General features: G+C 38.5%; 1 protein-coding gene across 5 annotated transcripts in view; it reads left to right on the plus strand.

Annotated features, from left to right (window-relative positions):
• Positions 1 to 25,247, plus strand: part of LOC135101243 (protein cueball-like) — a 50,671-nt gene that overhangs the window by 17,714 nt on the left and 7,710 nt on the right. For 4 of the 5 annotated variants that reach the window (XM_064004924.1, XM_064004925.1, XM_064004929.1 and 1 more), the window contains exons 4-7: positions 6,192 to 6,315; positions 12,296 to 13,149; positions 16,004 to 16,158; positions 24,538 to 24,704. In XM_064004924.1, the coding sequence (XP_063860994.1) occupies positions 6,192 to 6,315; positions 12,296 to 13,149; positions 16,004 to 16,158; positions 24,538 to 24,704 (1,300 nt within the window). The remainder of the gene's footprint in view (positions 1 to 6,191; positions 6,316 to 12,295; positions 13,150 to 16,003; positions 16,159 to 24,537; positions 24,705 to 25,247) is intronic. The other variant, XM_064004927.1, reaches the window with a different exon arrangement.

Here is a 25,247-nt window from a genome sequence, read left to right on the forward strand (position 1 = left end):
CACGCACCCTTCACTCAAAAATTTTAGAATTATCATGACGACTCCTACACCAGCCTTGGAGTCCCCATCTGGGGAGGGGACCATAGATGTCCCCAGGTCGGACTGCCTTTCTGTCGACGACCCTAAGTGCCTTGACACCCCCCTCAACTTTTTCTTCATTAACTTCTGCAACATATGCGGTCTAAGATCTAATTTTCAATCTGTAGAACACCACCTCTCCTCTTCTAAACCTCATCTTCTTTTCCTCACTGAAACTCAGGTGTCTGAGGCAACTGACAGTAGCCCCTTTTCTGTTTCCTCCTACTTTCTCTATCCTCATTTTCGATCCAAAGCTGGATGCTACGTTTATGTGCACAATGACTTAACCTGCTCTCGTGCCCACGCTCTTGAATCTTCTGAGTTTTCCACCATCTGGCTACGACTACAGAGTCGCTCTCAAACTAAACTTATCTGTGCTGTATGCCTTTCACCTAACTCCTCTGGCTATAAGAAATTCTTTGACTACTTAACTCCCAAAGTGAAGCACATTCTGACCCTCTTCCCTTTTGCAGAGATCTCCATTCTTGGAGACTTCAATGTTCAGCACCAGCTTTGGCTTTCCTCTCCCTTCACTGACCATCCTGGTGAACTAGCCTTCAACTTTGCTATCCTCCATGATCTAGAGCAATTGGTGCAATACCCTACTTGTATTCCTGACTGTCTTGGAGATACACCCAACATTCTTGACCTTTTCCTGACCTCTAATCCTTCTGCTTATGCTGTCACCCTTTCTTCTCCGATGGGCTCCTCCGATCACAATCTCATATCTGTATCTTGTCGTATTGCTCCAATCCCTCCTCAGGATCCCCCTAAGCGAAGGTGCCTCTGGCGTTTTGCCTCTGCTAGTCGGGGGGACCTGAGGAGATATTTTGCTGATTTTCCTTGGAATGATAGTGATAGTGATAGTGGTGATAGTGTTTGGCATGGAGGCGTACATTCCTCACTTTTTTCTTGTCCTAAACCTTCTAAACCTTGGTTTAACACAGCTTGTTCTCGTGCTATACATGGTAGAGAGGAGGCCCACAAAAGGTACTTAAGCCTTCCATCACCAGAATCTCATGCACTTTATATTTCTGCCCGGAACCATGCCAAGTCTGTTTTCCAATTAGCTAAAAACTCCTTCATTAACAGTGTCGAAACCTTTCAAGATCTAACTCCCCTCGTGACTTCTGGCATCTAGCCAAAAAAATCTCCAATAACTTTGCTTCTTCTTCTTTCCCTCCTTTATTTCAACCAGATGGCACCACTGCTATCACATCTATTTCTAAAGCTGAACTCTTCGCTCAATCCTTTGCTAAAAACTCTACCGTGGACAATTCTGGGCTTGTTCCTCCCTCTCCTCCACCCTCTGACTACTTCATACCACCTATAAAAATTCTTCGCAATGATGTTTTCCATGCCCTTGCTGGCCTAAACCCTCGGAAGGCTTATGGACCTGATGGGGTCCCTCCTATTGTTCTCCAAAACTGTGCCTCCGTGCTTGCACCCTGCCTAGTCAAACTTTCAGCTCTGTCTGTCAACATCTACCTTTCCTTCTTGCTAGAAGTTTGCCTACATTCAGCCTGTTCCTAAAAAGGGTCACCGTTCTAATCCCTCAAACTACCTTCCTATTGCTTTAATTTCCTGCCTATCTAAAGTTTTTGAATCTATCCTCAACAGGAAGATTCTTAAACATCAATCACTTCACAACCTTCTATCTGATCGCCAGTATGGGTTCTGTCAAGGCCGCCCTACTGCTGATCTTCTGGCTTTCCTTACTGAGTCTTGGTCATCCTCTTTTAGAGATTTTGGTGAAACTTTTGCTGTTGCCTTGGACATATCAAGAGCTTTTGATAGAGTCTGGCACAAAGCTTTGATTTCCAAAGTACCCTCCTATGGCTTCTATCCTTCTCTGTAACTTCATCTCAAGTTTCCTTTCTGACCGTTCTATTGCTGCTGTGGTAGACGGTCACTGTTCTCCTAAATCTATTAACAGTGGTATTCCTCAGGGTTCTATCCTGTCACCCACTCTCTTTTTATTATTCATTAATGATCTTCTAAACCAAACTTCTTGACCTATCCACTCCTACGCTGATGATACCACCCTGCACTTTTCCACATCTTTTCATAGACTTCCAACCCTTCAGGAGATAAACATTTTACGCAGGGAAACCACAGAACGCTTGACTTCTTATCTTTCTAAAATTTCTGATTGGGGCAGAGCAAACTTGGTGTTGTTCAATGCCTCAAAAACTCAATTCCTCCATCTATCAACTCGACACAACCTTCCAGACAACTATCCCCTCTTCTTTAATGACATTCAACTGTCCCACTTTTCTACACTGAACATCCTCGGCCTGTCCTTTATTTATAATCTGAACTGGAAACTTCACATCTCATCTCTAGCTAAAACATTTTCTATGAAGTTAGGCGTTCTGAGACATCTCCGCCAGTTTTTCTCACCCCCCCAAGCTGCTAACTCTGTATAAGGGCTTTATCTGTCCATGTATGGAGTATGCTTCACATGTCTGGGGGGGGTTCCACTCATACTGCTCTTCTAGACAGGGTGGAATCAAAAGTTTTACTTCTCATCAGCTCCTCTCCTCTAACTGAGTGTCTTCAGCCTCTCTCTCACCGCCACAATGTTGCATCTCTAGCTGTCTTCTACCACTATTTTCATGCTAACTGCTCTTCTGATTTTGCTAACTGCATGCCTCCCCTCCTCCCGCGGCCTCACTGCACAAGACTTTCTTCTTTCTCTCATCCCTATTCTGTCCACCTCTCTAATGCAAGAGTTAATCAGTATTCTCAATCATTCATCCCTTTCTCTGGTAAACTCTGGAACTCCCTGCCTGCTTCTGTATTTCCACCTTCCTATGACTTGAATTTCTTCAAGAGGGAGGTTTCAAGACACTTATTCATCAATTTTTGACTACCGCTTTAGACCCTTTTATGGGACTGGCATTTCAGTGGGCATTTTTTTCTATTGGATTTTTGTTGCCCTTGGCCAGTGTCCATCCTACATAAAAAAAAAAAAAAATGGGTGAGAGAAAGAAGAAAGTCTTGTGCAGTGCAGCCGTGGGAGGAGGGCAGGCATGCAGTTAGCAAGATCAGAAGAGCAGTTAGCATGAAAATAGTGGTAGAAGATAGCAAGATATGCAAAATTGTGATGATGAGAAAGAGGCTGAAGACAGTCAGTTAGAGGAGAGGAGTTGATGAGACGAAAAGCTTTTGATTCCACCCTGTCTACAAGAATGATATGGGTGGAACCCCTTCAAACATGTGAAGCATACTCCATACATGGACAGAGAAGGCCCCTGTACAGAGTTAGCAGCTAGAAGGGTGAGGAAAACTGGCAGAGATGTCCCAGAATGCCTAACTTTATAAAAGATGTTTTAGTTGGAGATGAGATGTGAAGTTTTCAGTTTAGATTTCAAGTAGAGAACAGACTGAAGATGATCAGTGTAGAAGAGGGGGAGCAGTTGAGTGTTGCTGAAGAAGAGGGGATAGTTGTCTGGAAAGTTGTGTCAAGTTAATAGATGGAGGAGTTGAGTTTTTGAGGCATTGAACAATACTAAGTTTGCTTTGCCCCAATCAGAAATTTTAGAGAGATCAGAAGTCAGGTGTTCTGTGGTTTCCCTGTGTGAACTGTTTACTTCCTGAAGGGTTGGATGTCAATGAAAAGACATGGAAAGTGCAGGGTGATATAATCAATGTAGGAGTGGATAGGACAAGGGTTGAGAAAATTATTGATGAATAATAGGAAGAGATTGGGTAACCGGGCAGAACCCTGAGGAACAGGAGAAGAACAGTGACCATCTACCACAGCAGCAATAGAATGGTCAGAAAGAAAACTTAAAATGAAGTTACAGAGAGAAGGATAGAAGCTGTAAAAGGGTGGTTTGGAAATCAAAGCTTTGTGCCAGACTTTATTAAAAGCTTTTGATATTTCAGCAAGTTTCACCAAAATCTCTAAAAGAGGATGACCAAGACTCAGTAAGGAAAACCAGAATATCACCAGTAGAGCAGCCTTGACAGAACTCATACTGGCAATCAGATACTTTTTTTTTTTTTTTATGTAGGAGGGACACTGGCCAAGGGCAACAAAAATCCAATAAAATAAAATGTTCACTGAAATGCCAGTCCCATAAAAGGGTCAAAGCAGTAGTCAAAAATTGATGGATAAGTGTCTTGAAGGAATTCAAGTCATGGGAAGTTGGAAATACAGAAGCAGGCAGGGAGTTCCAGATGGATGTTGTGAAGTGATAGATGTTTAAGAATTTTCCTGTTGAGGATAGATTCAAAAACTTTAGATGGGCAGGAAATTAAAGATATATGACAGTAGTTTGAGGGATTAGAACAGTTACCCTTTCTAGGAACAGGCTGAATGTAGGCAAGCTTCCAGCAAGAAGGAAAGGTTGATGTTGACAGAATTAAAAGAGTTTGACTAGGCAAGGTGCAAGCATGGAGGCACAGTTTTGAAGCTGAAAGAGTTTGACTAAGCAGGGTGTAAGCATGGGGGTGCAGTTTTGGAGAACAATAGGAGGGACCCCATCAGGTCTCTGAGCCTTCCGAGGGATATGCCAGTGAGGGCGTGGAAAACATCATTGTGAAGAATTTTAATAGGTAGTATGAAGTAGTCAGAGAGTGGAGGAGAGGGAGGAACAAGCCCTGAATCATCCAAGGTAGAGTTTTTAGCAAAGGTTTGAGTGAAAAGGTTAGCTTTAGAGATAGATGAGATGGCAGTGGTGCCATCTAATTGAAATAAAGGAGGAAAAGAAGTAAAGTTATTGGAGATGTTTTTGGCTAGGTAACAGAAATCATGAGGGGGGTTAGAGCTTGAAAGATTTTGACACTTTCTATTAATGAAGGAGTTTTTGGCTAGTTGGAGAACAGACTTGGCATGATTCCAGGCAGAAATATAAAACATGAGATTCTGGTGATGGAAGCTGAAGTAGCTTTTGTGGGCCACCTCTCTATCATGTATAACATGAGAACAGGCTGTGTTAAACCAGGTTTGGAAAGTTTAAGTCGAAAAAAAGAGTAAGGAATGTACGCTTCCTTGCCAGACTCTATTTCCTTTGTTATGTGCTCAGCACACAGAGATGGGTCTCTGACATGGAAGCAGTAGTCATTCCAAGGAAAATCAGCAAAATAACTCCTCAGGTCCCCCAAACTAGCAGTGGCAAAATGCCAGAGGCACCTCTGCTTAGGGGAATCCTGAGGAGAGATTGGAGCAATAGGACAAGAAACAGATATGAAATTGTGATCAGAGGAGCCCAACAGAGAAGAGAGGGTAACAGCGTAAGCAGAAGGATTAGAGATTAGGAAAAGGTCAAGAATGTTGGGAGTATCTCCAAGATGGTCACGAATACGAGTAGTATTGCTCTAAGTCGTGGAGGATGGCAAAGCTGAAGGCTAGTTCACCAGGATGGTCAGTGAAGGGAGAGGAAAGCCAAAGCTGGTGGTGAACATTGAAGTCTCCAAGAATGGAGATCTCCACAAAAAGGGAAGAGAATTAGGATGTCCTCTCCACTCAGGAAGTTAAATAGACAAAGAATTTCTTATAGTCAGATTTAGATTCATATTGTCATGATATAAATTACTCATCATCAAGCAAGTATATAATATTTTGTTGGAATTTATACATATTCAACAATTTGTTGATAAATCCTAACAAAACACTGTGTATCATAAGCTCAGCCTAGCCAGTGGATATGTTTGTTGGTGCACTCTTTGTACAGGATGTGGCTGACAAGTATGTCATTGCTTGCATAGTCATCATCAGGGCAGTTATGTTTCAAGAAGTACCAGACACTTCTTCATATCTAAAGTAATTCATCAGTTTTAGTAACTAGTGTCTTCATGACACAGTGAATCTTGTAATATTGCTTGTGGAATGGGTGAGAATAACATACAATATGCTGTTGTAGAATAAGTTATGTAATCAATAAATAGGCTAAGAAGTCCCTCAGTGCTATGCTGAGAGATCTTTCAAGGAGTGTTTTTAGTGATCCAATTAATGTCTTGAGTTTGTGACCCAATGTACTTGTATGATTGCAGTTAAGGATTTGCAAAGTTGCTCATTGATTCTATAGGTAATTATAAATAATAAGGATAAATGTATGAGTTAATGATATGATGAAAATTATACCATCATATTTGCATTACAGGCATCTGTATTGGAGTGAGGCAGGTAATCAAGGAACCGTGCCCAGCAGTGTAGAGATGTGGGATCCTAAAAGCAACAAACATCATATTTTTAAGAAGGATGAAGAAAAAAAAGATTTTTATCAGGTAAAGTATGTTTGTGTTTGTTAGAATGAGCAGAGTATAATGTTGAGCAATACAAATGTTTCTTTTCCTGGGTTCAACCATTCTTTCATTTTTGCTTGGCTTTGTCATGTTAGCTTTGGAACTATTGTATTGTGTTAAACCTAGGGAGGTAGTGACAGTTTTAATAAGGGCAGAGTAACTGGAAGAGAAGAGATTAGGTTTGGATGTTTGATTGCTTATTAACTGTTGTTGAAGGTTTTGAAATTCATAGTGTGTTGCCTGCTTGCCCTTATTTTCATAATGGCTTTGTTAGGCACAATGTGTCAGTGCAGTGCAGTGAAGTTGTTTATTTTTTAAAGTACAGTGGTAGATAAGCTTGTGAACTTAGGTCAAAACTATACTGAAAATGAGAAAGAGTGACAATGACCGATAGAGTTTGGACAATACCACTGGAAGCAATTTGAGGCTAGAGTTACAATGGCAGTGAAACTTCCAGAGATGTTTGATACCGCTTCTTGACACTTGCACATGTTTTATATCCCTGATTAAATCACTTCCTCATTAACTTTTAGGTACTTGTGAACACCATTAAAGGCTAATACTAATTTTGAGCACCATTAACCCTTTCCTTCCGGCAATCGTATATGTACGATTGCATCAATGCGTCCGTAGCGACGGCAATCATACCCGTGATCAAGAATTTTCGCGCCTCAATTTTGAGCTCCAAGCGCAGTTTCTCGAGTCAGATGGTGAGTGGAAGTGTCTGGCATGTTTCCACATTTAATGTTGTCACTAGCTCTGGAAATTTAGTGGTAACTAAGCTATTTTCCCTTTCTCCGGGCGACACTTGGCAACCCCAGCGACCCGCCGGGTGGAAAGCAGCTTCCACTGCTTCTTGCCAGCTATTGTTGCAACATACCCTAAATTTTCTAATATATCTGTAATTCTCCTCAATTCTCAGAGCATATTTTATATAAAGTCACTTATTATGTTTTTCCAATTTCCCCTCCAAGATGAGAGAGAGAGAGAGAGAGAGAGAGAGAGAGAGAGAGAGAGAGTGTGTGTGTGTGTGTGTGTGTGTGTGTGTGTGTGTGTGTGTGTGTGTGTGTGTGTGTGCGTGCGTGCGTGCGCAGTGTCATCGCTCTCCGGGCTGTTTCTGGAAGACGGATCACACAGTGGGAGGAGGAGGAATCCTTGAAAAGGCATAAACTAAACTTTCAGAGGTCACATCGAGCTACAAAGTACATCATTGTACTCAGAATAACAAAGAGAAAATAATTATTAGTATTCAAACAGTTTTCTGACAATTTCTAGGTTTATGATTTTTAGCCGTCATAGCAAACGGGAAAATAGTTTAAGCGCCGGAAGGAAAGGGTTAAAGGCTAATGCTAACCTTGAATTACCAGTGTGGTGCAGAAATAATCTAAAAAAACCATGCTGAGCCATTGTTTACACACGAGTTGATGAATGCTCACTGTTGATATCATCTCATATCTTCCACAATTGGTGTTCACACTCATACTATGTTAATTGGGTGCAAAGCTATGGTCTTCAACACTGAATCCAAATGATAAACAATAGTTTTCTAATGGTGTAAGCAGTGGTGACTTCATTGCTGCAGATCACAAGAGAATTGTACTGTTGTCAAGTATGCAAGCACAAGTCATTCTCTTAAATTGGCATCACTGCAGGTGGCAATGACAACACCATGCTCAGTACTGTGGGTGACAGAGGTAGCAGCAAACTCAGTACTATCTCTGTGGGTGTCGGCATGCTCATTACTATCTCTGTGGGTGGCAGGGTTGGTGGCACGTTCAGTACTATCTGTGGGTGACGGATGGTGGTAGTGGCATGCTCAATACTGTCACTGTGGGTGGTGGGGTGGTGGAGGCAGCAGCCTGCTCCCTCCTGTGGGTCAATTACAGTAAAATCCCTCTCATCTGGCATTCGAGTATCCGGCAGCTTCAAGTATCCGGCACATTTTTCCCCGAGCCTTAAAATCAACAAAAAATCAATGTGTACTCATAAAATCGATTAAAATTCCCACGTGAGGCATACTTTATCCCCTCGCCACCAGAACGCACTGCTTCGCGCCACCTGCGGCCCACTGCACTGTGTTTACTCAGTGACTCAGTCCCGCGTGTGCACTATTTATGGCCTGACACCTTCATCATGTCTAAAGTTGTAGAAAAGAGGAAGCGTGTTGTGCTTACACTTAAGCAGCTGATCAGATCAGCTGATCTTTGTTATGGTAAGATGCATGAGTGTAGGGGGATGATTGTGGACATAATTTCACTTCTGTTCAAGTATCCGGCATGTCGGCGGTCCTGTTGATGCCGGATAAGAGGGATTTTACTGTACTGAACTATGAGTAGTATCACTGCAGGTGGCAAGGATAGACCACACCTCCCTCATTTCGTTGCTACACAGTCACATTTTATGGACTTCTCTGGGGCTTGTAGTGGCTCATCCCCATGTTGGGGTTTTGAGTCTCTCCTGTGAGAGTGAGACTTAGGGTGAATTGATCCCCTGCATTAGATGGTATTCATGTTAGAACATTGTGTGTTAGCAGCAACTTGACGGTACAACATTTCTTTTATGGTAATGTGCAGTATGAAGGCCTGAATGAAAGGATGCATTGCAGATATACCTTATGTGATGAGTGTGCCAATAGTAAGAGGGTGTGAAGTAATTATGGAAGAAGAGATAATTGAGGAACTCAAAAGTTTAAAGTATCTGGGGCCAATGTTGTGTAAAAAATGGTGTAATGGGTGGAAAGGTAGAGAGAAGGCCATGAAAGGTAGATGTGTCATAGAATCGCTTGTGAGGGTTGTGATATGAAAAAAATGTGTCTATGAATGTAAGAAGTGTAAGGAATAGACATGTGAAGTGACAAGAAGTTAGGAACAATGAATGTATAGAGGAGAGATGTAAAAATAATGGAGGGAAGTGTGGGGATGGTGACATAAGTTGAAATAAATATATTGAGATGATTTGGCCATATCAAGAGGACAAGTAAAGAGTATGTAAAAGAAAGAGAATTGTGAATGAAGTGAAGATGTCAGTTCTTATAACTGTAGTTTTTCCCACTCAACAATGAACTTGAAAGTATACGACAATAAACTTGAAAGTATAGGGTAAAGGAGTCTGTATGTAAAAGTACAAACATTTTATAAGTACATAAAGTAGTTATAAAATATTGGGATCATTTAGGCATTATCGCTCTCAGGGAATCCCCAGCCTTGTGGTGCTTTCATGTCTTGTATTGGGCAAGTTATAGGATTAGAGTGTATGTACAAAGGACAAGTTTCATTCTTTGCTCTCTCTCTCTCTCTCTCTCTCTCTCTCTCTCTCTCTCTCTCTCTCTCTCTCTCTCTCTCTCTCTCTCTCTCTCTCTCTCTCTCTCTCTCTCTCTCTCTCTCTCTCTCTCTCTCTCTCTCTCTCTCTCTCTCTCTCTCTCTCTCTCTCTCTCTCATATAAAATATATTAAGAAAAATTATTGAAGGAAAAAGAGTAGTTTTGTCAAACTTTTTTTCTACTCCCATTGGCGGCTTGTGCTTCTTATCATGCAACAGCTTTTGAGAGATGAACTGATGAACTGTAGGCTGTATTTACCTCCTCCTCTTGTAGAAAATGTGTATTTGCACTGTAAATTGTTCTTTGAACTGGAACAGAAGAGGACAGGTAGCAAGGATAGGAACTTGTCTTTGGTAGCAGCCAGAGAGGAGGTAAATTAATATGGTCAATCTGACTTTTTTGTCTGATCCATCTTCACTGAATTACCCACAGAAGTATTACATTGTAAGAAAGCAAGGTTTAAGTATTTATTAAGAGCAATTGTTCAAAATGGACATTTATAACCATATGACCTTATTAGGAAATTAAATACTATAAATAAATGTAATCAGGAGACAAAGGAGTGTTTTGGTATAGGTTTGACAGAGGAAGTGGGTGAATTTTTGTGAAGGACAACAGCCAAATTATCTTGATATTTTAGAAAAAAAATTACTAATTATTATTATTACTATTATTATTAGAATGGTTGTGTATGACAGAAATGAATGGAGAGCATTTGTGAGTTCTTGAGAAATAACACGGCTGAGTGGCCTCCAAGGCAGGCGCTACACATTGATAGCTTTACACAGGTGTCAGGCAGTTGGGTGTGGCAGGGAGAATACCCCCCTTTTTGGGGAAGACAGCCTTGGTATATGTATGTATTTATTATTATAATTGTTGTTGTTGTTGTTGTTGTTGTTGTTGTTGTTGTTGTTGTTGTTGTTGTTGTTGTTGTTATTATTATTATTATTATTATTATTATTATTATTATTATTATTATTATTATTATTATTATTTTCAGGCACTGCTCCCCTTAAGGAGTATTGCTACCTGGTATATTGATAAACTTTTGAAATTTAAATGTTGATAAGTTAATTAAAAACTGTAAAACAAAAAATGTAAGATGAAAAATGAGAGTTTGAGAATATAAAAATATTATGGGAACATTGTTGAAATTCTTCCAAAAGTTGTGCTGTGAATTACTGCTTAATATTCAGCTCACCTTAAAGGGTTGTGTTTTGAATTATGCTCGAGAAGACAAATTGGATTTGTATCCTTTATGCTGTGTGTGTGTGTGTGTGTGTGTGTGTGTGTGTGTGTGTGTGTGTGTGTGTGTGTGTGTGTGTTTGTGTATTTACCTAGTTGTATTTACTTAGTTGTATAGTACAGGGTCCGAGCCAAAGCTCAATTAGTCCTGTCTCCATACCCGAATTTGTCCAATCTCTCTTTAAACATGTGCACACTCTTTGCCGCAACCACCTCTTCTTTTAAGTTATTCCATATTTCAACCGTTCGATGCGGAAAGCTGTATTTCTTAATATCTCCCAAACAATGACTCTTCTTTAATTTCTTCATATGTCCCCTTGTACTTATATCTCCTTCCTCCACTTTTACAACTAGGTCATCTCTGTCTATCTTCTCCATGCCATTTACTAATTTGAACATTGTTATCAGGTCTCCTCTTTCCCTTCTTTCTTGCAGTGTTGGTAATCCAATTTCTTCCAGTCTTTCCTCGTCTCATTTTCTTGTTCTTTTATTTTCTTTAGTGATTCTTCTCCAAATTTACATTCATTTAACCACTTATTTTGCCTCATTTCCACATCCTTAACACTTGCCTTCATTTCCTCATTTCCTTTCTGAACAGTCTCTGCTTTCTCCTTTGTTTGTTTCTTCAAACAGCCATTTTCCACCTTCACCTTTTCATTTTTATCTTCCATCTCAACCAACTTTGTTGTATTATTCACCAATTCCATACCTGTCTCCTTCTGGTGTGCCTCCAATGTCTTTATTTTCTCCAATAACTTGTCCATCATTTCCTCCTTATACAAAATCTTTCTGCACTGCAATCTATAATTCAGTTCTCTTTCTTCTCCACTGAAACCTTCAAAGAATCCCCTTTGCTTTGGGGTGCCGCCCTCTGCCATGTTTGTCCAAAATATAAACAGACAAAATAAACTTTCCTAGAGACAGGATAACTATACTCATGGTACTGTTTCTCTCCTCCCTATTTATCACCTAGATATTCCTGGGTCTTCATAACATATCTTGTTCAACTATGAGCGATTTGTGTTATTCCTTCACTTCTATAGATAGAGCACTGGAAAACACGTCCTGTCAGCTCCGTGTGTGTGTGTGTGTGTGTGTGTGTGTGTGTGTGTGTGTGTGTGTGTGTGTGTGTGTGTGTGTGTGTGTGTGTGTGTGTGTGTGTTTGCTACAAGAGACCAAAAATAATTTACTCCACTTGAGTGGTAAACAGATGAGGTATGGAAAAAATAAAACTAATTGCAGATGTTGTGAAAGTATAGCTTTATAGATTTATCTTAGGTTCATAAATTATATTTACTGTTTTAAATATTTTCCCTTATAATATACCTTCACAACTTTTTAGGTGAAGGGAAGTTCTAAGGAATTTATTTTATTTATCTATTTTATTTTCTTTGACCAGGGACTCACCTTCGATGACACCACAAGAACCTTGGTGTGGGCTGTTACTCATGGAGATGACTTAAATAGCTCCTGTCGTATTGTCAGCACTTCAGTTGATGAAGGGCTTCATCAAGACCTTGTTCACTTGGAAAACTGCTACCCATTTTCATTAACTGTTGACGAAAAATATGTATATTGGGCAGACTGGAGCAGAAAGGGAATTATGAGAGCATCAAGGAGTGACCCAGATGATATCGCAAGGCTCCTCACCACCCCTAGTGAGATGAAGGAAAACTATCTTGGTGCCTATGGCATAGCAAAATTAAATGTTGGAAAATTGGTCCAAATTCCATGTCAGGATAAAGAAGATAAAAGTCATCATGAAGATAAGACAGAAGATTCAAAATCAGTAACTAATGAAGAAAGAGGGGAAGATACAGCAGAGATCAAGAAATTTCATGATGATTCCTCAGATAATGTGGAATCTACAAAGTTGAAGGAGGAGGATGATGGTGAAAAAACAGGTGAAGAAATTATTTCTGATTCTTCAGATTTTAAGGAATTTGGAGAGTTGCAAGATGGTCATCACATAAAAGCTGAAAAAATCAAGAATAACATAGCTGAGCATGCTCCTACAGAATATTCAGGCACAGAAAATGACAAAAATAACCACAACATATATGAAGATATCATTGTGAAAACCTTCAAGCAAAGAAATATGCTGAATGGATCCCAGGCAGATTCACCTTCAGCAGAACCGGAACAGAAGACCAACCAAGAGTCTGTAGACACAGCAACCAAAATTAACGGTGATGAAACAATGACTGACACGATTGCCTCACGTTCAACTTACAGGGTCTCAAGCACAGAATGGTGAGTATCAGTCTTGATCTTTTTTTATTTGATTTGATGTATTCTTGAAAGTAATGGGTCTTTTTTAATTTTGTTTGATGTATTCTTGAAAGTAATGTAGTGTATATATCATCCTTCTGACCATATTGTCAAATTAATTAATTCAAAAAGATTGGTAAAATTTTTTGAAATTTGAGGAAAATTTCCCTCATGGAAGAGATGAAGATATTTTGAGTGAACTAAGGGAAGAAGTAATGGTGAAGTAAAAAGAAAGGTATATATATATATATATATATATATATATATATATATATATATATATATATATATATATATATATATATATATATATATATATATATATATATATATATCAGTAATCCCTTGACTGTTGTGGGTGTTATGTTCCAAAATCTCCTGAGATAGGTAAAAATCTGTTAAGTAGAAACAAGGCTGTGTTCATTAGTGCAATCCTGCACAGCCCAGGTCACTTAAGTCACCTAACTGAACAGTTTTGGGCACCTCCATGGATATTGTAAACAAATCATTGACGTTGCCATGGAAATGACCACAATCTACCTAGCTTTGTAGCAGTAAGCATATGGCTGATGCTTAACCACTTGGTGATTTGTATTATAGATCACTTGCTGTCCTCAGTGATGAGGTTCTTGATGAAGATATGTTACTATTATCATTAATTATCCATCCCATTTCCTGGGGAACACTGTATATATATATATATATATATATATATATATATATATATATATATATATATATATATATATATATATATATATATATATATATATATATATATATATATATATACATATATATATATATACATATACACACACACACACACACACACACACACACACACACACACACACACACACACACACACACACACACACACACACACACACACACACACACACACACACACATATGCTATTTGTGGGGTTATATTCCAAAGCCTCCTGCAATTAGTGAAAATCCACGAATATGGGAAACCACCTCTACAAGGCTCAGCAGTACCTGTGTTTATAGTTTTAATCTAAGAAATGTGTCTCTCACTTATTAAACACATTTAAAATTCACTTAAACACAATAAAAAATAATTCTTATACATATAGTACATAATATCTTAATTAAAAAAATACAGTACACTGTAAAATGAAAGGGACTAAACTAATGTGTACAGTAAACCCTCAATATAACGAACTTCTTTTTATTGAATCGTGGATATAATGCCCCCTTTAAAGCTGCTATTGCCCCTCACCTCTCTCTCTCTCTCTCTCTCTCTCTCTCTCTCTCTCTCTCTCTCTCTCTCTCTCTCTCTCTCTCTCTCTCTCTGAATATAGTGAATTTTTGTCTTTACTGAATATAGTGAATTTTTGTCTTTACCAATGCACCTTTCCACCATATGTGTTCATTATATTAAGGGTTTACTGTAATTTACAATAATTGAAAGAATAATCCATTTTCTTTGGGTTGGAAGACTGAACTGGTGGGCACATCTAGTAAAAATCCACGAATATGCAAAACCGTGAATGCAGAACTGCAAATACTGGGGAACAGTGTGTGTGTGTGTGTGTGTGTGTGTGTGTGTGTGTGTGTGTGTGTGTATATATATATATATATATATATATATATATATATATATATATATATATATATATATATATATATATATATATATATATATTTGACATTCCATGACTTACAAACATTTAAGTTACAAAACTTCAGGAGATGCAAACAAGAATCCCTTCTAGTCCAAATTCTGTTTCACTCAACACAGGTTCAAATTCGCTGTGCGTCCCTTGCCTTGTGCCACTTTTGGCCACTACCTACACTGAGCAGCCAGATATATAGGAATTAACTGTGTGGAATTGCATTTCAAAGTCCTGGGCCCATATTCACAAAAATTCTTAAGTAGAGGGATTATGCTTAACTCAAAAGTTATGCTTAGTTTTATGCTGAACTTCCCGAACCATGCTTAAGTCTAAGCACAAAGCTTAAGAATCAAGATGGTGTACCAACAAGGAGGTTGAGCCTGCCACCTCAGGAATTACTGGCCTTGTAAAGATGTCAGTGACCTGTATGACTGAACTGTTGAAAATTTATAGAGTAGATTGTCAGGAGTGTTATTCATGACAGATTTAGCAGGAGATGCCAATGAGAGCTCTACAGGAGGGAGTGATGCATTGATGCTAGAAATAAAGGTAATAATTACACAGCAATGGGAAGTGAAGTTCTGTAACATTGATGCCTGTGTCTCATCCTTTGTTCTTTTGATGCTGTGTGTCTCATTTACCCACCTTCTTGATAATAGAAGCCCATGCAGCTTTTTATGCTGCTGAGTGAATGAAGCTCTTCAGGCTACTTCTTTTGTCATATACTAACTGGAGAAGGAAGGAAAGTCTTATCATCGGTCCAGTTGGGTTTCTTCTATTCACCTTTTCAGCCTTAGGTGTTGTTATTTCCTCTATACTAAGGAAAAAACAAGGAAGGGACTGGAGTTGCCGACCTGCAGGCCTCATTGTTTAAATTGCTATTTGGCCACACTGTCTTGACTTTTTCATGAGTAAACTCATGTTAAGTATTATTCTTTGAAGCAACTTCTTCATAATTATTAAAAATTGGTTTGGAACAGTGTGCTGCAACTCATTTGTAGATGCTGCACTTGACTTTTTGATCAGATATTCTTTTACTATATTTAGTAATTGACTTCCAAGGTTGTTATTCACATTCTGTAGTAAATAATGTGGCAGTTATTGGCATCTAGAGAGCATGAAAGTGAAGTTTGTGTACATCATGTTACATTGTCAAAAAATAATTATGTAACTGATTGCAATTATTTCAGTGTTCCTAGGTATAGCTACATAGCAGTTGTTGTAGTTCTGGCTGCAACCACTGTTGCGTTCCTGTGCTCCACAATCATCCTGGCAGTTTTGCTGTACCGCAGGAGAGCCACTTCCTGTAAAGGAATCTCTGTAGCTGCTGTAGAGACCCCACAAGGTGAGTAATGTCAACAGTTGTTTTTATTTGGCTCAGGAGTTTTTCATCTTATTCCTGAAAAGCCTTGCTGGCCCAAGGAATCTTTGCTTGGTAATACTTTTCTGTTCATTTGTAGTACATTTTCATTGCCTTTTTCGAAATTTGCCCTGTACTATCTTTGCTACTACACAGAATGTGCTTATGTTCTTCAAAGGCTTCTGTGTTCAAATCTCTCTTAAAGAAAGGTAGCCCAAACAAGACATCATATCTTGGCTTCATTTTAGTAACAATAATACACTCCTCTTGCTCTGTCCCTTTGAGTAGCCTTTTATGATGTGCAGGAAACAACTGGATTGTGTTACTAGGCAGTCTTCCCCAACACAAGGGGTCCATTTTCACTTTTCAGTTATTTTCATAAACAATAACAACAGCTTCATCATCATTATCATCATCATCATCATCATCATGGGAATTTTCTTCCATAAAAGCAGTCATTCAAGTTTTTTTATTATTATTATTATGTAGGAGGGGCACCAGTCAGGGGCAACAAAAAAAAAAAAAAAAAAAAAAGTTCACTGAGGTGCTGACCCTCAAACAGATTCAGAAATCATTGTCAAAAATTGTAGGACAAGTCTTTGAAACCTCTCTCTTGAAAGAGTTCGGGTCGTAGCAAGGAAGAAATACAGGAGCAGGAAGGGGGTTCCCCAGTTTATCAGAAAAAGGGAATGGTAGATTGAGAATACTGGTTGCCTAATTCTTGCATTAAAGAGGTGGACAGAATAAGGATGAGAGAAAGTAGAAAGTCGTGTGCAGAAAAGCTGCAGAAGGAGGCATGCAGTTAGCAAGAAAATAGCTAAAATATTTCCCTCCTCTATTTCAACCAGATGGCACCACTGCTATCACATCTATTTCTAAAGCTGAACTCTCGCTCAAACCTTTGCTAAAAACTCTACCTTGGATGATTCTGGGCTTGTTCCTCCCTCTCCTCCACCCTCTGACTACTTCATGCCATGTATTAAAATTCTTCGCAATGATGTTTTCCATGCCCTCGCTGGCCTAAACCCTTGGAAGGCTTATGGTCCTGATGGGGTCCTCCTATTGTTCTCCAAAACTGTGCCTCCGTGCTTGCATCTTGCCTAGTCAAACTCTTTCAGCTCTGTCTGTCAACATCTACCTTTCCTTCTTGCTGGAAGTTTGCCTACATTCAACCTGTTCCTAAAAAGGGTGACCGTTCTAATCCCTCAAACTACTGTCCTATTGCTTTAATTTCCTGCCTATCTAAAGTTTTTGAATCTATCCTCAACAGGAAGATTCTTAAACATCTATCACTTGACAACCTTCTATCTGATCGCCAGTATGGGTTCCGTCAAGGCCACTCTACTGGTGATCTTCTGGCTTTCCTTACTGAGTCTTGGTCATCCTCTTTTAGAGATTTTGGTGAAACTTTTGCTGTTGCCTTGGACATATCAAAAGCTTTTGATAGAGTCTGGCACAAAGCTTTGATTTCCAAAGTACCCTCCTACGGTTTCTATCCTTCTCTCTGTAACTTCATCTCAAGTTTCCTTTCTGACCGTTCTATTGCTGCTGTGGTAGACGGTCACTGTTCTTCTAAATTTATTAACAGTGGTGTTCCTCAGGGTTCTGTCCTGTCACCCACTCTCTTCTTATTATTCATTAATGATCTAAACCAAACTTCTTGTCCTATCCACTCCTACGCTGATGATACCACCCTGCACTTTTCCACGTCTTTTACAATTCTACAAACTTTTCAGAAAAAAAGTTGCTCGACACCAGGGGAAAATTTTTTGTGAATTTTTGGCACCCAATGGTTTAAGATAAGAAATCAAGATTTTTTTTTATACCCATCCATATATCCATATATTCACAGTATATCCAGAAGGAAAGCCACATACATATCCTCAGAAATGAAAGATCAAGTCATTCTAAGTTGGAAACATTCCATGGTTAAATGTTTTTAACACCATGGTTTAAAAGTTAAAGGACATTTAAAAATTAATGCGCATCACAGGCAAGTGGCTGCACATGGGTTGTTCTGCATTGTCCAGCTGGTCACTCTTGCCACGTGCTGTTTGTTTTGTTTTAACTATTATTTGCTATAATGATACACTGCATTCTTGAATTAAATTATATCTTTATGAAAACCTTGATGTCTAATCAGGTAACATCCTCATGATGCCAACACCCACCATAGCTTCCCTCTCCTCCTCCCTTCCACCCTTGACAGTTCTTAGCACATTCATAATAAAATGTACTGTAACTTCTACACCATGGTATTAAAAGCATTTGGCCATAGAATATTTTGTCTTAATGACTTGATCTTTCATATCTGAGAATGTGTGACTTTTCTCCTTTGGTGCCCTGTATATCATAGGTAATATTGGTTGTTAGCCGGGGAAGGGAGGATGACCAGTGACTCCCTTCTGCTCTGGTTTTGATTCAATATAAAGATAAGCAGTAATCACTCAACTTCTGTGGCAGTTTTCTTGTTTTCTTGCACATGTTCCTCATTTCAACAGGAAGCACCTTATTTAGATTGTCTTCAGTGAAATGTGCATGCAATGTAGTGTTAGTGTACAAGAAGAGAATTTGTTTTTAGAGGGCAAGCTGTGATGGCCTTCTTGTGCTATCAAGACACAAAAGGAAATAATCTGGAAGGAAATGGGAGGGAATTGTGGCAGGATACAGCTACCTCCATTCTCCATTAATACCTCATTGGGAGTATTTTCAACCATGACAGCATGTGTCTAGTATCTCCTCTGAACTCTCACTCACCACTGCAATGGTGCAGTGGTGCAGTTACTATTACCTTGGTTACTGTTCTTTTAAACTTAGAAACTGCATGCCTCCCACAATCTTGCTGCATGTGACTCTGTACTTACACTTTTCTCTGTTGTGTTCACCTTACCAGTGCAAGGGTTAACCATTATGTTCATGCTTTTATCTCTTTTACTGGTAAACTCTGAAACACCTCCTATTTCTGTCTTGTTTATGACTTGAATTGTTTCAAAAGAGAAGCATAGAGACACTGCAGAAATTAAATTAGCCATCCCTTGCGTTTATTTGTTTATTGTTTTGTTTCTCTTTAGGAATGGTTTTGAGTTTTTTTTTCTTTTTTGTGGAAGAAGGGGGAGCAGTCTGATATGGCAAAAAAAAAAAAAAATAAATAAATAAATAAAATAAATAAATTAAATATAGATAAATAAATGAATGGTTAAGCTGTGATAGGAAAGACTCTTCATTAAATAAACTACCTAGATCTCAGAGGTTTACTAGTGTATCTGCTGCATGTCCTAAAATTAATCAATCTTCCAGTTGACTAGAAATTTTCCAAATATTTGATATATTTCTTGTATCATATATTTTCTTGGTATTACCTATTTATGAAGAATTATATAAATGTCATTGAAATAAGGCCATTCTCTTACACATTCTCTATCATCAACCACATATTTAATTAGAAAACCAGAAGTAAAGTATCTAAACTGAAGTAACTCACCATTGTTTGTTTTTATTTATTTTTCTTTAATCTCTCTCTCTCTCTCTCTCTCTCTCTCTCTCTCTCTCTCTCTCTCTCTCTCTCTCTCTCTCTCTCTCTCTCTCTCTCTCTCTCTCTCTCTCTCTCTCTCTCTCTCTCTCTCTCTCTCTCTCTCTCTCTCTCTCTCTCTCTCTCTCTCTCTCTCTCTGACAAAAAGACCTACAGTTTAGAAAATGTTAATGTCTTGCTTTCTACACTTTCTCACCTACAGAGACTAATATCCCTGTAGGAAAAAAGTGTACAATGATAGAAGTTCTGAAAGTGTTTTTACTCACAAGCAGTGGTTACATTACTTTCATGCTTACATTTTTCAACATTTTTGCAGTCACCAGAGAATTCCTCTTTGTAACCTCATTGGACAGTGTCTTAGGAATGCCCTAAACTAAAGCTCTCATCAAGGATAAACCTTTTTTTTTTAGCATTACTATTTATGAAACAACTTACTATTTATGAAATTTGTTCATATTATATAAGAAAATGACAAGTAATATGAAAGTAATGAGATATTGGTTAAATTTTTTTCACAGGGAGATTAGGTTCCTAGTTCATGGCATCATTCATAAAGGGCAGTGACATTAATGATGTAGAGGCACACACCCCATTGCCATTGATGATGTAGAGGTACACACCCCATTGCCATTGATGATGTAGAGGCACACACCCAATTGCCATTGATGATGTAGAGGCACACACCCCATTGCCATTGATGATGTAGAGGCACACACCCCATTGCCATTGATGATGTAGAGATACACACCCCATTGCCATTGATGATGTAGAGGCACACATCCCATTGCCATTGATGATGTAGAGGCACACATCCCATTGCCATTGATGATGTAGAGGCACACACCCCATTGCCATTGATGATGTAGAGGCACACACCCCATTGCCATTGATGATGTAGAGGTACACACCCCATTGTCATTGATGATGTAGAGGTACACACCCCATTGCCATTGATGATGTAGAGGTACACACCCCATTGCCATTGATCAACTGGAAAAAATTGCTTCAGTGGTTAATGATGGCCAGGTGGTTGTGAGGCCAGTAGAGACACTCAACAGAGACCAAAAAGACATGTGGACTGTAGAATAATTGATTTTTTCCCCATGAGTTATCCAAAGAGTTGCAAGATGATCTCAGGGATGTTCTACCACTCAGCTGTTTATCACGTTAGTGACAGGAACATTTTATTTAAGGTAGAATTATATTAATAGGCTTGAGGAAAAGTTTCCATTAAAGCACTATTTACAAGGTTATTTCTGGGCACTTAGTTTTTAGAGTTAGTTTAGAGGTTTTGTGCACACACAAAACACAAAGTCCAACAACAGGCACACCAATGGTCTTGATGTGGCCCTCAGTCATATATGCAGCCACAAGGAAGTGTCACTCCTCCCCAAAGCACATGGCTCTGCTTCCTTCTATGCTACCTAGGGAAGTGCCACTGGGTAACATATAGTGGACATAAACATGACATCCGTATTTGCACCAGCAGCATGTGATCAGGACAGTGGCTAGTGTTGTGCTAGTTGGTGATATTTCATCAGATAGAAAACAGGGAAGTCTTCTAGACTAAATTAACAAAGGACAACTTCTGTAATGTTTAACAGAGGGATCCTATCTCTCCCTACCTACATATTTTTTTACATTGATGCATCCTGTCAGACTACTAGTCTGAGTTATCCTAAGAGTTGCAAGATGATCTCATGGATGCATCATGTCAGACTACCATAAGATTATCTCAGCCTCAATAAAAGGCTGTTAAAAATCTGAATAATTTTGAAAGAGGAATAGAGAAATGTCATAAAGGGAGGTTGTGTCACCAGAAGGAAGTCTACAGTTTTAATTGGGCTCAGATTGTGGAAATTTTTCCCTCCAAAGTGAGCACTCAATCCATAGTTGAAACATGATAAGTGATCTGTGATAATTTTCAGTCATCATCATCATCATTGCCATCATCATCATCCCTTACAAGTTTGTCATATGAGGATCTGTCTAATCATCCAAATATCAGGGGTAGACAAGACAAGGCACACACTCACTTTCTCTCACAAATATTCCCACTGAGGTTCTAGAGCTCAGGAGAAAGGACCAGTCTTTGTCAACCACACCATGTAGGAGTCAGAGTAACCAGATTGCTAAATATTGGGATCCTATAGCTGAGGTGGTTTTCCCCTGCTGCATCATAAACTTTTTTTTTTTTTTTTTTTTTTTGCTGCATCTAACCTGCTAAGTTCATCAGACTACTTGTGGGATAATCTTGTTGAAGCCTTCAAGATTGTTTACCACTCATGCAATTACAGCTATCCCTCTCCATTTACCCCTCTCATGCTTAACTATTCCTTCCTCTACAGACATGTAATGTGCTCTTTACAGTTCCTTCTAGCCTTACACTACACCACTTACACCCCAGACTATCATAACAGTCCCTGCTCTGCTTGATCAGCTACATACCTCTTTCCTTCCTCAGTCTATACGTGTTGCTCCATACATTTTCCTAATCTCAATTATATTCCATCTCCTTACTACGATATTCCATATTTCAGTCCCCCCACTGTGATGTACACTCGTAATCAGCAGTTGAGTAAACCCAGTCAGTTCACTGTATCAGATATTTTTCCTTCATTAAAACATCTGATCTGCTGATAACCTTTAAATTGTGAGAAATTATAAGATTTTCAGCAGATAAGGGAACTTATATTAATGGGGAACAAAAGAGTGGGAGAGCAGAAGGTTGTTCATCCTCATACCAGTGACAGTATCCGGACACCATAATACAGCATTCTTTTGCATTCTAAGTACTCTTGATTTCTCATGTCTTTTCTACATAGATCTTTCATTCTAAGCTTTATCCTTGAATCTATTCCCACATTCTCAGTAACACAATCTTAGATATTTGAAACAGTTCTCCTCTTCAAAGCATTCAAAACTACCAGTACATCTATTCTTTTGTATTCTACCATATTTATAAACTTGAATTATTTTACTCAGACTTCTTCCCTCAATTTCTTGTTCTCATGCACCATTTCAAACTCCTGTACCAACTGTCAGTCTTTCTTCTCAATCAGCCAGTGGTGCAGTATCACCACTGGCTGATTCAAATTTTGCTTTATCATCAGCATTCATCAGACATAAACCCTTGTCTAAAATCTTCATTCAGCTCCTTAATAACACCAGACATCTAAAGGTTGTGTGACATCACATATCTCAGCTTCACTCAACAGAAAACCATTCAGTCACATTATTTCCCATTCAGACACATGTTCTGCTGTTGAGATGTAAGAATTTTGTTACATATAATAGTTTTACATTCAGCTTACATTATCTCAAATCAGTCCACAACATCCTCTCTACTGTATTTAGATTTTTCTCAAATTCATAAATGCCCTTAATATATCCTTTAATATCAAATACTTCCCACACTTGTGTTATAGCAAACATCTGCTATAGGTATCTCCTTCCTTTTCTTAACCCATTTTCCCCACAGCCTTCTCTAACCCTTGTGAAGAACACTTCCATCACACACCTATCCTTCAACAAAAAACTCAAAAAGTCTTGTATCCCCTAATATCAAGCTGTTTATACTCGTAATCCCTAACATCAGGTTATTTATACTCACCACTCTTACCTTTGTACAAGAAAACTGCACATACCATCTCCCAGTCAATTGGCACCATATTGGTCATGAAGGATACATTCAATATTTTTTTTTTTTTCAGCTTTCATGTCTTTTTATCAGTTCTGCTTTTTCATCAGATCAGTGTGTTTAGAGAATCTTCTTGCATGCTTCCTCTTAACTGAATTGCAAGTTTATTCCTTATTTTAGGGCATTATGTTGCATGTTCCTGCATGCCTCACCATATGTGGGTAAAATGACTTGATACTAAAACTTATATGCATGCCAATAACTCATGCTGTGTTTGTTATTGGCCCCCCCCCCACCTCTCTCTCTCTCTCTCTCTCTCTCTCTCTCTCTCTCTCTCTCTCTCTCTCTCTCTCTCTCTCTCTCTCTCTCTCTCTCTCTCTCTCTCTCTCTCTCTCTCTCTCTCTCTCTCTCTCTCTCTCTCTCTCTCTCTCTCTCTCTCTCTCTCTCCACTTTTTAAACAAGAAAGCAGGATTGGTTTGCCATATAGTTTTCCCTAATTGAACTACAGAAGACTCATGAATTTAATATTTTCTGCTAGAAGATTGTGTTTATATGAGTTGGAATAAGAATACAAGTGTATTTATGAATGCAGGACATCTTCATTAGGTAATAGTGTGAGTTTTGGAGTGGACAAGCAAGCAAAGGAAAATTCTGGTACATGTTAGGGCATTGTAAAAAAAAAAAAAAGGTAAGAGTAAATTAATTGTTTCAGGATGATTGTAGTGTAAAGGGAAAAGTTTGAATGATAACATTTATACAAGTAATTAGAATATAAATGGTATGAGATAATTGCCTTAAAGGTGAAGAAATGATGAAGTAATCAAGTGTGTGGATGCTGTTCCTTTTTGAAATGCACTTCAGAAAGAATATAACAGATTACTCTGTATTTCAGTTACATATCTTAAAAAGTATTTGTGTGTATGTGTGTGTGTGTGCTCATGATTGTTAAAAATACTCCACAGACCTGTTTAAAAATATAAAATTGCTTTGTCAAATTTCTTGAATGGTAACATAATTGATTAATAACTTAATTGATCAATAGGTATCTTGAATGATTTGTTTGCATTGCTTTGTATATCTTTATTATTATTTTCAAGCAATTTTACTGGTTTTGGTAATTTCCTAAATATGGTTTTGGGCTGTAATTCACCATATGATTCATGAATGAGACTGGTCTCATGGCATTGTATTGCAGCTGTGGTTGTCCAGGTTCCCCGCAAGGTGAAGCGCTTTGGCCCAAAGAAGTCATTTGTTACTAGAAATAAATCAAGACCTTCTGGGTCCTCCACATGTTCTGATTTGGCTAATGATGGTGTGAACATCAATATTGAGGATTGCTGTCAAATGACTCTTTGTGAAACTGTAAGTTTGAAATCTCATACAGATTATGGTTGATTATTTGTGGTTTTGTTATAAATCAGTTTAATGCAATTATATGTGACAATTTGTTACTGAAACAGTGATTCAAATATTAAACTCAACCAAATCATGTGGACATTGCCTGAAAGGATCATTAATTTTCATGTATCATACTTCTTACAACTCAGCATGATATTTTCCAGTAATGCCTGGCTTTTAGACTGCTATTAGTTGACATATCTCAACTGTCTAAAATATCTACCTTGTTGCATGGTCATTTATGCCAACTCTACTTTAGAAATATTTAAAAACTTACTGTGAGAGTTTCTTCAGAGCCAGTTACTGTTTGTGCTCCTTAGGAACTGCACTCATGCATTTGCTTTGGCTTGCATTTAAAAGCTGTCTGCATTTGTTCATCGTGTGATATACAAACTCTAATTTAATTCTTACAAGCAGCTTTGTTTCTGATTGTACTATACTTGTATGTATTTTTTTAAAGTGCTTCTGGACTTGATATTGACATAATTTTAAACCACATTAACTATG

The sequence above is a fragment of the Scylla paramamosain genome, chromosome 6 (assembly GCF_035594125.1).
Source record: "Scylla paramamosain isolate STU-SP2022 chromosome 6, ASM3559412v1, whole genome shotgun sequence".
NCBI lineage: Eukaryota > Metazoa > Arthropoda > Malacostraca > Decapoda > Portunidae > Scylla > Scylla paramamosain.